Raw genomic sequence first — 16,868 nt, forward strand, 5'->3', positions numbered from 1 at the left:
GAATCTGAGTATATTCTACTTACTGAAGAGGGGGAGCCAGAAAGTTTCCAGGAAGCTGTTTCTCATCAAGAGAAGGAAAAGTGGCTGCAAGCAATGCAAGATGAGATGGAATCCTTGCACTTATAAGTTGATTGAGCTTCCAACAGGAAAGAAGGCACTAAAGAATAAATGGGTGTTCAAGCTCAAAAAAGATGGCAGCGGAAGGGTGGTGAAACACAAAGCCCAATTGGTGGTCAAAGGATTTCTTTAGAAGAAAAGAATTGACTTTGATGAAGTTTTTTCACCAGTGGTAAAAATGACTTCAATTCGAGTCATTTTTGGTTTAGTAGCAAGTCTAAACCTAGAGCTTGAACAGATGGATGTGAAGACAGCATTTCTTCACGGTGATTTACATGAGGAAATCTACATGGAGCAGCTAGAAGGATTTAAGGTTTCATGGAAAGAAAACCTCGTATGCAAGCTGAAGAAGAGCTTGTATGGCCTTAAGCAAGCACCAAGACAATGGTACAAGAAGTTTGACTCGTTTATGGTGAGTCAAGGCTATAAAAGGACTGCAGCAGACCAGTGTGATTATATTTAAAAATTTTCAGGTGGAAACTTCATTGCACTTTTGCTATATGTGGACGATATGTTGATCGTTGGACAAGATGCAATGAAGATTAGTCAGCTGAAGAAAGAATTGTCTAAGTCCTTTGATATGAAAGACTTAGGACCAGCTCGACAAATTTTGGGAATGCAAATAATCCGAGACAGGAAGAATAGAAGGTTATGGCTATCTCAAGAGAAGTATGTTGAACGGGTGATAAAAAGATTCAACATGGATAAAGCCAAACCGGTCAGCATTCCACTTGCAAATCATTTCAAGTTGAGCAAGAGATTGTGCCCCTCATCCAAAGAAGAGATAGAGGAGATGACTTCAGTACCATATTCTTTAGCAGTAGGAAGTCTAATGTATGCAATGGTGTGTACCAGACCAGACATTGCTCATGCAGTAGGTGTTGTGAGCAGATTTCTTTCAAATCCTGGAAAGAAACACTGGGAAGCAATCAAATGGATTCTTAGGTATCTTAAAGGTACATCGAAGCTGTGTTTGTGCTACAGGGGAGGTGATCCAATCTTAGAAGGCTATACAGATGCAAATATGGCCAGAGACCCTGATAATAGAAAGTCTACATCAGGTTATCTCTACACTTTTGCAGGGGGAGCTGTGTCATGGAAGTCAAGATTGCAGAAGTGTGTTGTTTTATCCACTACTGAAGCAGAGTACATTGTCGTAGCGGAAGCGGGTAAGGAAATGTTGTAGTTAAAGCGTTTTCTCACAGAATTGGGCATCAAGCAAGAAGACTACAAGATACATTGTGATAACCAAAGTGCCATGGATTTGAGCAAAAACTCAATGTATCATTCCCGTACAAAGCACATTGATATCCGCTATCATTGGATACGCGAAGTAATAGATCAACAGTTGCTGAAACTGATGAAGATCCACACAAAAGAGAATCCAGCAGACATGTTAACAAAAGTTGTTGCTCAAGAGAAGCTGAAGCTATGCAGAGACATAGCTGGAATGGATGGCAGATGACCATCGGTTTAAATGCGGCTGGAGGGGGAGAATTGTGAAGTCCAACCGCACCACCACTGCACCGACAGTGTGAAGACTGCTCAGCCACCATCTTTGACAATGGCCATTGCTGCATTTAACACCGAGCTCCAACTTGCTTAACAATTGTGGGCTACTGTCAGAAGCTGTTGAAGATTGTGGCCGTGCAACCAACCTTGTAACCTATAAATAGGTTCATCCCGTTGCATGCAAGGTAAGCCAAGAGAGCAAGCTCAATATCATCACAAGTGAGGAGTATTGAGAGTAAACTCCGCGAGAGAGAGTGTTTAAGTTCCAGAGAGAGCTTGAGAGAAGAGTGAGCAATTCTAGAGAGAATTTGACAGTGTAGAGAGAGGTTCCACGTGAGAATCCTCCACAAGAGAAGTTTTTATTTTTGTATTCTATTTCCAAGAGAGTAATAGAATTCTTTTTATTTTTCTTCTCATATTTCTTCTCTAAAGTGGTCGGAGAACCACAACAGATATGGCAACGTCACGAATGATATCGTGCATTTTAACTATATGGTGATCGTCACCATCCAACAACAATGCACGATCTTTTAGATCATCAATCAAACTGTTTACTTTAACTCTAGCGCCTTGCACATTATGCATCTTTTCGAATATCCCCCAGCCCATACCATATCTAATTAATTCCTCTATTCGTATGCTTTCATCTTCCCCAAACGAACTACAAACTAAAAGCAGTAACTTTGCTTCGTTATTGTATACATAATTATAACATAATTCGATACTATTGAACACTTTTTCATTCACTTCTCTATTGATATCTCTTAGGTTTGAGTTCTTCAGTTGGTTCAAGACATCCTGCCAAAAATGTCGTCTTTGATCTTTCAATGCACAAGCAATTGTTTCAACGGTAATGGGTAGACGTCCACATTCGTCAGCAATATCATGTACCAGATCTGCACATTCTGAGTACTTTTCAATCGTTTGAGCCACCATAGAGCTGAACCAGTTCAATGCTTCAGCCTTTTCTAGAAGTCCAACTTTGAAAATCTTATCAACACCGATATCAGTTGGCAACACTCGTTCGAATCTTGACGTAAACAATATTTTACATCCTATCTGATCACCTTTAAAAACTGTTCCAACATCTCTAATATTGAGCTTCTTCCAGACATCATCTAGAATTATCAAGAACTTCTTTTCTTGCTGCAATTTATTTCGTAGCAGAAGTGCTCTTTCAGGTGTGGTTTCCTTATCAAGTTTTAGTTCTAGCCTTTCTGCAATTGCTTTTTGAATCTTTCCGATATCTGGAGTATTTGAAACAGGAACTAGAACCGCTTCACTGAACAATTTCATCTCCAGGGCCCTTCTTGAAACTTCTTTAACAAGCGTGGTTTTGCCTGCACCTGGCATGCCATGCACCCCAATCATTCTGGTGTTGCCATCTTCCAATGCCTCCAATATTCCATCCACAATTTCATTTCTTGAGTCGAAGTTTATGTAATCTTCGTTCATAAAATCACTCTGGAGATGGGGACGGTGAGAAATGTTTTCAAAGTTGACCTCGCCTTTGATTTTAACAACAGAGACTCCCATCTTCTTGGCTTTCGTACTTAGTCGATACCGTGGTACCAAATTCAGAAGCAACAACCCTCTGAAAATACACCACCCTGTATTTGCACGGTTTTCATCTTCTAAAATCTCTTTGGCTTGTTTACTTATCATTTCTGCATCCTTTTGCCAGTTCTTGGTCGTTTCAAAAATTGCATCACCATTTGTTAAGGCATCATCCACCAACTCCTTCATCTTCTGTTCTTCAAGACCCAAATTGTGAGTTTCTGTTTGCAGGTTGCTTATGTTGTTTTTGTATTGGAAGATATAACCCAACTGACGACCAATCGCTCCAACCGTCCAATCAGCAATTGCAGCTATACCGATCTCAGCAATACAGCTCATGTTTTGCCTTAAATATGATTCAACAAAATAAGCGATTATTATTAAGATTTCTACCCAAAAGTGTAATGATATAATAATAGTAATAATAATAATAATAATAGCAATAAAGAGACACTGGAAGGCCCGCAGAAGCCAGGAGGATAGTAATAATAACAAGGAAGGGAAGTAAAGCACGTACCTAGCAGTACAATCTTCTGTGATATATATTTGATGGGAGCTTCACAAATAAAGTAATCCAAATCTTTTTATTTATTTATTTATCTATTTTATTGTTTTGGATTTTCAATATAAAAGGAAAAAAGAAAAGTCAATCTGAGTAGAATCCAAAATAATTAAAAAAAAAAGAACAAAAATCGAATCAAATGTCAAAAAGGCAAGCCAAGAAATCCACTGCAGAAAGAACAGAAAAAATGAAAAATACAAGGAAACAGAGTGAGAGCTCTTCCTTTTGATACAAACAACAGAGGAAACTACAATCTTCTTCTTCTTTCTTCTTTTCCTTTTTTTTTTTTCTATTTTTTTTTTTTTTTTTTTTTAGGTTGTGAAGCAAATAGAGAGACGCTTAAAAGCTCAAAGATGGTGACAAGAAGAAGTGAAATCAAACAGCACAAAAGCAAGACCAACAATGTTTCCTTTACAACCACTGCAGAAATGAGAGCAAAAGGAGATATACAATAAGGAAACCAAGAAGTGCAAAATTCTCTTCAGTAAAACAACAGGATAATGTGTATCAGAAATTGAGAGGATATAGTACTAGACTAATGAATTCCATCATGGGAAAAGGATAATAAACGAACTGTTGAATGTATGTATATATGAATGTATAAAATACTCTGACAAAAATTACCCCCAAAAAAAAAAAAAAACAACAACATGAAATGCATACCTTAATATAGTTTGCTGTGTTTCTTTCAATTTCTAAAGGCAAAAGGAGATCAATTCTGCATTAATAGCAAACGTCAACGATGACCAGCACAAATAGAATCTTGAGTGGGGAAGGTTTCAGGTTGAGGGATATAATAATTAATTCAATAGCAAAACTTAAAAATCAAAACCTCTAAACTATCAAATAAGATATATATATATTCATATTATTGACACAATGGTACATACAGGCGTGTTGATGATATAATATGTATAATGACTCATCTTCTAATGGCTTAAGTTGTTAGGATAAATATAATTCAACATGTTACTAAAACCAAATATTTTTGAAATCTTAGGTTCAAAATGAGCCCTTAAAAAAAAACTAGAAATGCATCTGAAAGGGAAGTGTTAAGTTGACCTACATATGAAAGAGAGTATACTGTTAAGGTGATATAAAATATATGATAATATACTTTTTAATGGCTTAAGCTTTCAGTAGAAACGATAATTCAACATGTTTTCCAACTTGCCAGCTGGAGCTAGATCATTGCGTTTCAAATCACTTAATAATCAAATACATATATATATATATATATATATATATATATATATATCTTTAAATTGAAGTTGGGCAATTCATTGTAAATAATTATTACATAACTCCCTATTAACTTTTAACCAAAATAAAACAATACAAAAACACAATATTGTATATGTTTTTAGAATGCTAACTTTGTCCCTTATTTTTCTTTTTCAGTAAAGAACATTTATCTAAAAACTAACATGATTAATTAATAGAATTAAATATTAACAATTATTACATAACTTCCAATTAACTTTTAACCAAAAATAAAAAATACAAAAACACAATATTGTATACGTCTTTAGAATGCTAACTTTGTCCCTTATTTTTCTTTTTCAGTAAAGAACATTTATCTAAAAACTAGCATGATTAATTAATAGAATTAAATATTATTTAACGGTGGTTTGCGTCATCTCTACTAGTAATAACTAAAATTATTAGGGAGAGAATAAAACTCAAATTTTCAACCAAAAATTAAGTGGTTAAGTTATATTGGCTCAATTAGTATGCTCCTATATTCATGAGATCGTAGATTCAAAGTGTATCCCCTCCCTTTTATATTAAAATTTGTTGTAACGATAAAATAAACAAATAAACTAATTAAAATTAGGTTGATTATCATCAATTATTAGTTGATCATCATCATCATCTTTACTTTATTTTTTTTTTCTTTTTTCATTTTTTGGATGTTCATCATCTGTACTTAAAAATCGAATTGCTTTAATTTCGTGAATATATAAAGGAAGTCCAAACTCTTACCAAAACATAGTGTGCTTTTCTCATGATGACTTTTATCTATGGCATACCTTGCTGTGTTTTCAATGTCAAAAGGCAAAGGAGAGCTAGATGGAGTACCGATAAAAGTGTGCAGGCATTAAGATCTTGAGTATATACTATACGTACCGTTAAATGAAATATATACAATAACTCAGCCAAAAATGTAAAACAAATTTATATAAATATATATATATAGATATAGATATAATATTAAACCTTAATACCTATGGATATGGATGAAAGAAAACTCAAAGTGTCGCTATTATATATTATTAAAAAAAACAAATAAATAAAACATTAGGGTTCCTGGTTGGCATCTAGCTTTTCTAATTTTCTTTTGGTAGGAACTCACGACAATCACTGATCATATTTATGCAACTTTTTTATCAGTACTTTTGCTCCAACTAAAACGCATAAAGTTAATATATATATAATTCTTGTGACTACAATTCAATCAATATATCAAACTTTTATATTAAATAGGTGTGAACATATAATTTTCCAAATAATTTCATATATTTGGAAGAGGAACCTCTATACCAGGCCAAACCTACAAATTGTCGAGGCACCATTAATTAGTACTATATCCTAAAGTTGCTTTTACATCTCCCATGAAACCTTAGAATTTCTTACTGCTAATTGATGGCTTTATTGTTCCGTATTTCTTACTGCTAATTGATGGCTCTATTGTTCCTTTTCCATCGTGAAGCAAAAGCAAGTTTTAAAATTTTTAAAATTTTTTTTTTTTAGTTTTTGGCTTTTTAATAGTAAGAAAATGAAGAACATTCTTGAATATAGCAAAAGCCACCAGGGTTTGATTCGCTACTCAAAACAATTTACCTAGCAAAAAAAGGTTTCCAAGTTTCTAGCTTGGACAAACTGTTTTTTCAGAGGAAAATAGAGAATACCAGAACTGATTATTGATTTTTTGCAATAAGAATCAAAAGATTTGTTTCTATAAATATAATTAGAAGCAACAGACAGCGGTGCCTGGTTAAATCAAAGCTTCTCACATGTAAAAAGTGAACTCTATATATTTCACCAAGAAAATTCCCAAGCATAAGCATGGCCAAAGAATCAAAAAATAGTACCGGGAATTCCACAGAATTTGTCCAAGCACAACACTGTGAAGAAGTACCAAGCATATGACAAGGCTATACACAAGAAATTATTGTGTCTTGTGTTGAATATTGTATTCTATCCAAGTGAAAGCACTTTATTCAAACCTTGACCATTGCTTTTTAAATTCCACAACATGTTTTTCTTACACTTTATCATTTTTCTTTTCTCAAGTACTCACAAATAAGGATTAAGGGTGAAAAATCAGTAAAAACACAATAGTATTAATTAATTACTTTCCATTATGACAAACAAAATATTGAAGATGCGATAAAATCCATTCAAAACTAGTATCTCAACCTAACCAAAAAGCATTAAATTTTTTCTATGTATAAAACTAATTGACATTAGTTCGAAAAATAAACGTCTTGTCCAATACCACAAGGCAGATAACCTTTAACTCCAATATTAATATTTAATCTTCTTGATAATTTTAAGGGAAATTTCCAGTTGGATCATTAATATTTGGTAAGTGAGATATTCTGAACAGGCTTAGTATAGAAAAATGGAATAAACCTTATAATTTTAAATTTAAGTAATCATCATGTTCTATCATCAATATATATCTGCAGTATCCAAGAACTGAAATCATGATTAAATACTCTATCAGGGTAAATATAATCAAAATATATTCCAAATATATATTTTTTTTATTAATAATAATAATTAATAAAGTTATCCATCAAAATAATAATAATAATAATAATAATAATAATAATAATAAACAAATTTGTGTAAAGCTAATTTTAATATACTTTTAGTATCAGATTATACTCTTTCAGCCAGATTTCTCGAGGGCTGGAGGTCCTAATGAGCCATCAATCTCCACAGTAACCTATTATGTTTTGACAAGATAAAAAAAAAATGATAGATAAACCATGAATTGTTCTTAAAAAAAATCTTATAACCCATGAAACCCCAAAAAAAAAATAAAAAAGAGGAAAAAAATATAAAAACTAATGGTTATAATATATGTAGTTTCTGCGTAAAAAAAAAATAATAATAACAAAAAAAAAAAGGGGACTCTTTCACCAACTAAAATATAAGATGAAAGCTTTGAGGTAAACCTCCTCATTTATGTAGGACCTATTTGCTTCCCTTTTGAAAAAGTCCATTTTCTTTGACTTTTCCAAAAAGGCCATAGCGTAAGGCAGAAATTTCACATAAAAATTAAAGGTCATTCTTCCTCAGTTTCCAATTGTACAATTTAAAAACCAACTTCTTTTTAGTAAACATCTCCAACCGGATAAAAAGTAGTGGTTAATATCCATTTGATCATAAACTATATTAAAGTCAGCTAAGAATTTAAGATTCATATTCAAATATATTGAATAATACAATAATATGTGTAAAAGAAATAGTGTGAGTAAAAATTAAACATTGAAATTTCAAAAACTTAAAAAAAAATAATAATTTTCTATTTTCTATATATATATACTTTTTTTTTTCAAAAAAAAGACATCACTGCAATCTTTACCTTTACGTGTTTAACGTTGCCAGCTTACTTTTTGACTTTTCCTTGCTCCCTATAACTTTTTCCGAATGCCATGCCTTCGGAGCCAACAGAACAAAGTGAGGCATTTTCCAATCACTTTCCATATATTCCATGGTTTTTGCTAGGTTTGTTAAAATTTTCCTTCTCTTTTTTTTTTTTTTTTTTTTTTTGGGGGGCCAAATTCGCCTTCTTTTGGGGCAAATTTTCTATTTCAATTTGCATTCCTTGCATTTTAAAAATGTTGTTATTTATTATATAATTTGAATGGTTTTAGAAGTTCGTATGTGATTTCAGACACTATTTTTATTCGGTGAGACTAATGAAGCTGAAATTTTCTGTTTAATATCATATCTTTATTTAGTCAAAACAAAATCCTCCTTGATACAACTTTTGAAAATTTTCACTTTTAAATTTTAAAAATTGCTTTTGAAAATGTTTAGATTGTTTTTTGAAAATGCTTTAGTTCTTTACAAGAGTTTCTAACCAAAAATCAATAGTTTCTTAGCAAGTTTTTCTAGAGAAGTAGAAGCTTTGAAGAAGCATAAGCAAAAGCCATTCGAAATAGAGCCCAAGAGAAAAAATCCCTATATCTTGAACCTATCACTCATGAGTTGTGTTCACATATGTAAGATCCATGGAAGAGTAAACTAACTTACGTACTATTGCTTTCATGAGAAATTCTTAGTTATCAGTTAACATTTTTCTTAAATGTGTGATATTTTCATATATATCTTGAATATTGGCAATTGTACTGTCTCACTTGGGAATGTTCAACAATAACTTCATCCATTCACAATCTTCGGTACCATATTCATGGTTAATTAACCTGTACATATAATGTGCTAGCAAAGCTAGAGCATAACGTCCAAACTCCTATAGAAAAACTATTGGTGGATTGGTTTGAACTTTGAAGAGATTGTTTTTGTATTTGTTATTAATTTAAAAGAAAATTATCAAGAAAAATATATCATATGAATGTTTTGTTTTATCTCTTTCTCTTCTTACTAAAATCTATGGCCCAATATCATGTATATAAGCCTTGATTTCAAACACAGAGGTTTTAAGTTTTTAAGTTTACATAGTATGGCAGAGGATGGTATTTTGGTGTTGTAGAGGAAAACACGACAGGTAAAGAACAATAAGTTTGCTACTATACGTGAACATTTAATTTAAAGCAGTAAAGTTCAGAATGATTACATAGTAATGATGCAGAATAATAATGTTTAGAAAATGTATGTCTTGCCACCAGTCATTACAAATAACAACATAAATTTAGTGTACCAAATTCGCAATGTTTCAAATTTGGAGAACATAAACGAAAAAAGTGTTTTTTGGACAGAAACATTTGGAAAACTTCCCCTATAATTTTCTAATATATAGAATCTTTTACGGCATAATCAATTTCTTTATTTCATTATAATCTTTTATTTATTTACTTATTTATTTATTTGCGTTGATTATCATCTTGCCCCCTTCAAAATCCTCCTTATGCACAGTAGTCCTGTAACACCCCGTCCCGAACCATGTCGGAAATTTTTGCACGTTGACCGAGGTTGACCGTTGACCAAAGGGGTCAAAAGTTGACTTTTTGATCCGGTTGGAATTCTAGGTTTTCTGAGGTACCGTTACGGAGTACACGTTGGCACGAGTTCGTAGACTGGTAGCACGTTGAAAACGGAGCTACGGTTTGAAAGTTGTGGGCAAAACAAGTTGTGGTCCAAACTGTCCAAGGGGTGCCGGGGTTGACTTTTTATTCATGCAAGGTTGAGCGTTGACTCATGCATGGTTGTGAAGTGCTCGTCGATAAGAGTCCGTAGACTAGCGGCACGTTCGATTTGGACATGTGGTTTGAAAGTTATGGACCTGTAAAGTTTTTCAAATACCGTATTATTTTAATATTATTTTTAAACGCGTAACGATGTGCCACGTGTGACTCAATGAAGGTGACCATGTGTCACCATGGTGAAATGCCACATGTCAACCATGTGAAAAATCAAATTATTTTTATTATTATTTTAAATAATAATATTATTATTTAATTATTTTTATATATTTTATTTTGTTTTCTTTTCTTTTTCTTTTTCTTTTTCTTTTTTCCCCACGTGGGAAAACACTTTCTTTTTTTTTCTTTTTTTTCCTTTCCCTTTCCTTCTTCTTCCCCGAGCCCGAGAGACCAAAAACACACACGCAGCTTTTTCTCTCTCTTTCTCTCTCCTTTGACTCTCTCCCTCTCCCTGTTTGACCGGCGTTTCGCCGGATTTCAGTCGCCGGAATGCTACACGCGCCAGCCACTGTCCAAGCCCACCACCTCGCGACCTCGGCCACCAAATTTCCCGGCCAGCCGCCGCCGGACGCTCCCAGATCGGGCCGGCGAAGTCGCGGCGGCGAGGTGAAATTTTTCCGGCGATTCTCGCCGTTTCCGTCCAACCCAGCCCATCCCATACCTCTATCCCACTATTTTCGACCCCTCTGAGTCCATTTCCGGGGTTAGTTTGCCCAAAATCCCCACCATTTGAAAGATCACTCAAGATCAAAACCGGCCGAAGCTTCCCGACCAAATTCCGGCCACCTCCGGCAGAATTGGGGTCGATGGAGACCGGATTTGTGATCCTCGTTCCACGAGCTTCGATTCGGTATATCATTCGCCTATTTTGGTTAACGTTTGCGTTTAAGCCCCCGGATACCGGGTATTATTTACCCGAATAAAATATTAATTTATTTGACTGTCTGTGAATTTTGTTCTAGGAGCACCGGTGAGTCGTAGAATTGATCCCGTGGTGGATCATGGGTTAATTGCGTGCTCCAGGTGAGTGACCCACCTTTAAAAATATTTTTGGGGTAATTAATTGTATTTATGTGGTATTAAATTGATTAGGGGTGGGCATGGATTGGGTTGGTTCGGTTTTGAACCGAAATACAACCCAATCCATAGTCATCGGTTTTTTAAATGTGGAATCCAAACCAAACCATTAAAATGTTAAATCCAAACCAAACCAAACTATTTATGATCGGATTGGTTTGGATTGGTTGATCGGGTTGAAACTTAATAATTTATAAATATATAATACAAATAAAAAAAATTTCAAATATAAAATATAAATAATAAGTTATAATTATTCAAACATAAAATACAATTAGAATAATACAACATAGTCTAAATAGAAAATAAAAAAGAAAATGTAGCAAATGTGTATCTCATGCACTTATCAAATAGCAAGTATTAATGTCTTCATCTCACTCCTACAAAATCAAATTAAAATTGTTAGAACAAATAATGCAAAATAATATATTTATTAAAATTCATTCACTCAAGAATCAATGCATAATTCTTTTTTTTTTTTTTACCTTAAATTTTTGGTAAATCATAAGTTAATCAATGTTGACATGCTCACTAATTTTAGTTGATTCTGTAAGCTTTACAAAGATCAAAATAATAAAATTAGCAATAAACTATATTTAAACATTTATATATATATATATATATATATATAAGTAACAATTGGGTACAATATATGTAGATATATATATATATATATATATATATATATTACCTGCATTCAATTTGTCATAATATTCCACATCTTCCATATATAATCTATCAATAACCGAAGAAGCTTTAAGCCAATTTTGGGTGCACATTAAAACTTTCACCATCTTAGGGGTTAAAGAACTTCGAAAGGGATCAAGAATCCTTCCACCGGTGCTAAACGTACTTTCAGAAGCCACGGTAGAGACTTGGATTGCAAACACATCCTTTGCAAGTTTGGACAAGATAGGATACTTAGTACCATTAACCCTCCACCAATTAAGAACATCAAAATCCTTCTTTGATATATCTTCACAAGGATCCAATAGGTACCTATCCACTTCATTTTTAATCTCAATAGATTCCTTTGCTGCCTTTTTCTTTTTAAATTTGGAAATTCTCTAGAGATTAATGTCAACTTCTGAATTTTTTTCATTAGTTACACAATTTTCAAGTTCTTTATCCTTTGAACTTTGATTGCAATCAAGAATCACGTCACTTGCCTTATACCAATCATACAAAGACATTAGAATTTCTTTCAAATTCTTAGTCATCAAACCAGCAACATCTTCAGCATAAATATCACCAAAACAATACTCCACATAGTCCAATTTATATCTAGGATCAAGCACAGCAGCAATCAACAACAATGGATTAATATCATCCATTTTACCCCAATATTTATCAAACTTTCTCTTCATTTTAGTTGCCATATCACTTAAAAGATAATCACCACTTAAACTCCATGCATCTAATTGAGATTGAATTGAACAAATTTCATGAAAATAAGCATTGGAACTAACATGCAGTGAAGAACTAAACTTTAAAGTTACATCATAAAAGCTTTTAAGGAACTTCACAAAAACAAGAGCATTGTTCCAATCAACAAAATTAGGTGGTCCAAGTCTTTTTCTACCACCATCGTCCTCTCTAAAATAGGATAGATAATGACCATCATCCTCTTCCAACCTTTCAAAAGCTTTTTGGAATTTCAAAGCTACTTCTAACATTAAATAGGTGGAATTCTACCTAGTTGGAACATCCAAAAACACAAGAGAATTGCTCTCAATTTTCTCTTGAGCAGCATATTCCTTAAACTTTTGTAATCTAGCAGGAGAAGATCTAACATATCTCACTGCATTACGAATACTAGCAATAGAGTCATGTGCTTCCCTTAACCCTTCAGACACAATCAAATTAACAATATGTGCACAACATCTCATGTGTAAGTGATCACCATCCAATACACACCCTTTCCAATTATTCAATTTCCTTTTAATATACTCTATTGCCAAATTGTTTGCAGAAGCATTATCAACTGTGATTGTAAACACCCTCTCAATACCCCATTCATACAAACAATTCCCAATTAGCTTCCCTATTGTCTCTCCTTTATGATTAGGAATCACACAAAAATTTAAAATCCGTTTGTGAAGCATCCAATTAGAATCAATATAATGTGCGGTGAGAGACATGTAATTGATATTTTGAATGGAAGTCCAAGTGTCGGTGGTAAGACTAATTCTTTGGCAATTCAAAGAAAATGTATTTTTCAATTGCAACTTCTCATCCAAATACAATGCATAAATATCTCTAACAATCGTTTTTCGAGACGGAGGATCAAATTTAGGACATGCTACATTGCAAAACATTCTAAAATCACGACCTTCAACAAAACTAAATGGGAGCTCATCTAAGATTATCATTTTAGCACATGCAAGCCTACATGCTTCCTTATTAAAACCAACAGCCAAAAGATTGCTCCCATCACTCTCATTTTGGGCCCCAAAAGTTAAGATTTTTTGCTTTTTATCTTGCACTCTATAAGGGTACTTCTTACAATGATGATTTAAATGATTCAACAAAGTACTTGTCCCATATTTACTATTACAAGCATAGTCCACACCACAATATTTGCATTTACATCTAGGATTATCAGGATCTGAATTCTCCATTTTCTCATAATGATCCCACACCATGGATGGTTTCCTAGATGGTTTTCTTTTCCCTAAACTAGATGGTGGAAGTGGAAGAAGTGATGCAGAAGCTGCTGATTCTGATGGAGTACTATGAGTTTTAGTGTCATTACCACTATCCATATCTACCACACAAAACAAAATCCAACCAAAAATTACTAAATCTCAACACAAATATTACAATATCAAATATTTTCAGTATAAATTTCCAATCAAATACAATCTCAAATACTTTCCTACATATATAAATTTACAATACTTTGCAGTTTGCACATATTACAATTTCACAAGCACATGTATATTCAATTAGATACATGGAGAAGGAAACAAAAAAAAGACGCATGGTTAATAAATTTCATTTCTACTCCCACTGGTTTCTTAGGTGCATCAAAATTTAGTTAATAGGGTCATTTTATTTAAGGGAAGGTTTGGAGTCTTTTTGTTGGTAACTTAGTGAGTACAAAAACCAAAATGGTGAAAGTTGCTGGTTGAGACAATAATCACTTTACTTGATAAAAGCATATGCTACGGTGGTGCCCAATTTATTTTCAGAAAGATGAAGAAGAGCTCTCACAGTGATATTTCCTTTGTTTTCTAGTTGTGAATTTTTTATTATTTAATTCCTTACTTGAAACAATTTCAAATATTAGATTTATCACTATAATTATCATTCTTAATATTTATATCATATTTTTGTGCAGTCTCGACCATCTGGGGTTCCTTTTCTCATTGCTTGTCATGACGAGAACTGGCCATGCTTGTAAGGGTTAAAAAAAAAATGTCAACAGATTAAGACAACAAAACAACAACTCTGTTTTTTCAAGCAGTGATTAAGTTTTTAGTTTAAAAGCATTGTAATCTTTCAACCTAATGAATCATTCAAAAACCGATTGAAAAATCCCATGGATCACAAGCAACACTGCAACAGCAACACTCATCATCGACATGTTATTAAGAGAAGAACTTGACAAACCTGGATAAAATTCAACAACAGATGCGGTGAGACCCGTGATTTTTGAAGCAGCAAGCCAGCAACTGGTGTTGGGTTCTGAAAAAGAGAATGAGCAGATGCCATCATCATCATCATCATCATCATCAACAACGTGTTACTAAAAGAAGAAATTGACAAACCTGGAAAAAAAATCAATAGCAAACGCGGTGAGAGTGTGAGACCCGTGAGCTTTGAAGCAGGAACTGGTGCTGGGTTCTGAAAAAAAGAATGAGCAGATGCAATCATCATCATCATCATCATCATCAACAACGTGTTACTAAAAGAAGAAATTGACAAACCTGGAAAAAAAATCAATAGTAGATGCGGTGAGAGTGTGAGACCCATGAGCTTTGAAGCAAGAACTGGTGCTGGGTTCTGAAAAAAAGAATGAGCAGATGCAATCATCATCATCATCATCATCCTAACATGTTATTCAGAGAAGAAATTGACAAACCTTGACAAAATTAAACAGCAGATGCCGTGCCCGTGAGACCCTTGAGTTTTGAAGCAGCAGCTGGTGCCGGGAGCCTTGAAGGCTTGAAGCCGTCAGTCTTGAATCGAAGCTTGGAGGTGGGCGGCAATGGAGGAGGTTTGAAGCCGTCAGTCTTGAATCGAAGCTTGGAGGTGGGCGGCAATGGAGGAGGTAAGGACCGGGAGGTAAGGACCGTAAGGTATTAAGTTTAGGGTTACTTTACTTACACGATTTGGGGGATGTAAAAAAAAAAAAAAAAAAAATCAAAAATTAATATATAAAAATGGAAAAAAAAAGTTAAAAATTAATATATAAAATAGAAAAAAATATTAAAATTAACTTATAAAAATAAAAAAAATAAAAAATATATTATTTGGATTGGATTGGATTTATGTTTCCGATCCATAACCAATCCAATCCATATAATTTATAATATTTTGAACCCAATCCAATCCAATTGATGTGAAAATCCAATCCAAACCATTAAAAATGGATTGGATTGGGCGGGTTGAGCGGGTTGGATTGTATTTTGCCCACCCCTAAAATTGATATCTGTAATTTGTGCTCATGTGGTGTATTTTAAATACAATCGGGAAAAATATTATTTTATATATAATTACCCATTGGTGCTAAATGAAATTTTGGGGTCATTAGAAATTCCCGATTATTATTTTATTGTGGTTTAATTTATTATTTATGCATGAGCAAGGTGTATTTTGGTAGTATTTGTACGTGGTTTTCAAAATTGATTTTCCGGGCATAATTGGGTTAAATATTTTACGAAAATGTTTGTTTAAATTTTATAAATTATGCCCGCGGTATTTCAATTGTTGAATCTCGTATTACGAGAAAAGGTATGGTTTTATCTGTTATCGATGTTTTCGTACCGGGTTGTTGAATAAAAATATGTGGGATGGTGTTTTGTGAAAATTTGGTATACTTCCCACGGTGGTTTTTGGAAAAACGGTATGGTTGGTTGTTAATGGTTATTTTTAGACGCACTCATACAGTATTGGTGTTCTGGTGTATGGTGTATGGACACGTGGTAGCACGCGGTTACTATGTGGTTTAGCGTGCGGTTATTACTTCACCCGTGAGTTGCCATTGGACCGTGGGCAGGCAAGGTTATTGTTGTGCACAGCCGCCCCCCTCCTTGGCCGGGTTGATGGTTTTAGCAGCGGTACTGTCGGGACGCCGAAGTGACCGTTGCAGGTTTCTCTCTTTAACCCCCCGCCAGTCGGTGCTCAGGACGCTGGGTATCGGAGGGCATCACCGGTATATGGTGTGGTGCGTCGGTGTAAATTGCAATTAATGGTTTAAACCCCAAAGGTGTTCAAAATTATTTAATATAATTTATTATATGTTTATTATATATATTTGGGGTATTTATTTGTTTATTTGTTGTTTATTAATTCGTTTGGTTCCTTGGTGTTTGGGAAGTACGTACAAGGGTTTTGTGAAAATGTTTTAAAAGGGGAACTTTTCCAACTGAGAGAATTGTAAGGGTTTTGAGAGAAATTATTATTTTCCAATTAAT

The 16,868-nt window shown here is 33.7% G+C and overlaps 2 protein-coding genes across 2 annotated transcripts; both read right to left on the bottom strand.

Moving 5' to 3' along the window:
- Window positions 1-2,055: 2,055 nt before the first annotated feature.
- Window positions 2,056-3,525, bottom strand: LOC132804993 (disease resistance protein At4g27190-like). Its single transcript, XM_060819593.1, has one exon. The coding sequence runs from the start codon at window positions 3,523-3,525 to the stop codon at window positions 2,056-2,058; it is 1,470 nt and encodes a 489-aa protein (XP_060675576.1).
- Window positions 3,526-12,917: 9,392 nt separating this feature from the next.
- On the bottom strand, window positions 12,918-13,991 carry LOC132804994 (zinc finger BED domain-containing protein RICESLEEPER 2-like). The gene has a single exon (XM_060819594.1). It carries the CDS (start codon window positions 13,989-13,991, stop codon window positions 12,918-12,920), a length of 1,074 nt encoding a protein of 357 aa, XP_060675577.1.
- Between the last annotated feature and the right edge of the window lie 2,877 nt (window positions 13,992-16,868).

Source organism: Ziziphus jujuba, chromosome 8 (assembly GCF_031755915.1).
Source record: "Ziziphus jujuba cultivar Dongzao chromosome 8, ASM3175591v1".
NCBI classification, from domain to species: domain Eukaryota; kingdom Viridiplantae; phylum Streptophyta; class Magnoliopsida; order Rosales; family Rhamnaceae; genus Ziziphus; species Ziziphus jujuba.

Excerpts from the sequence above, each read along its gene's own strand:
- LOC132804993 (XM_060819593.1), bottom strand. The coding sequence starts at position 3,525 with ATGAGCTGTATTGCTGAGATCGGTATAGCTGCAATTGCTGATTGGACG.
- LOC132804994 (XM_060819594.1), bottom strand. The coding sequence starts at position 13,991 with ATGGATAGTGGTAATGACACTAAAACTCATAGTACTCCATCAGAATCA.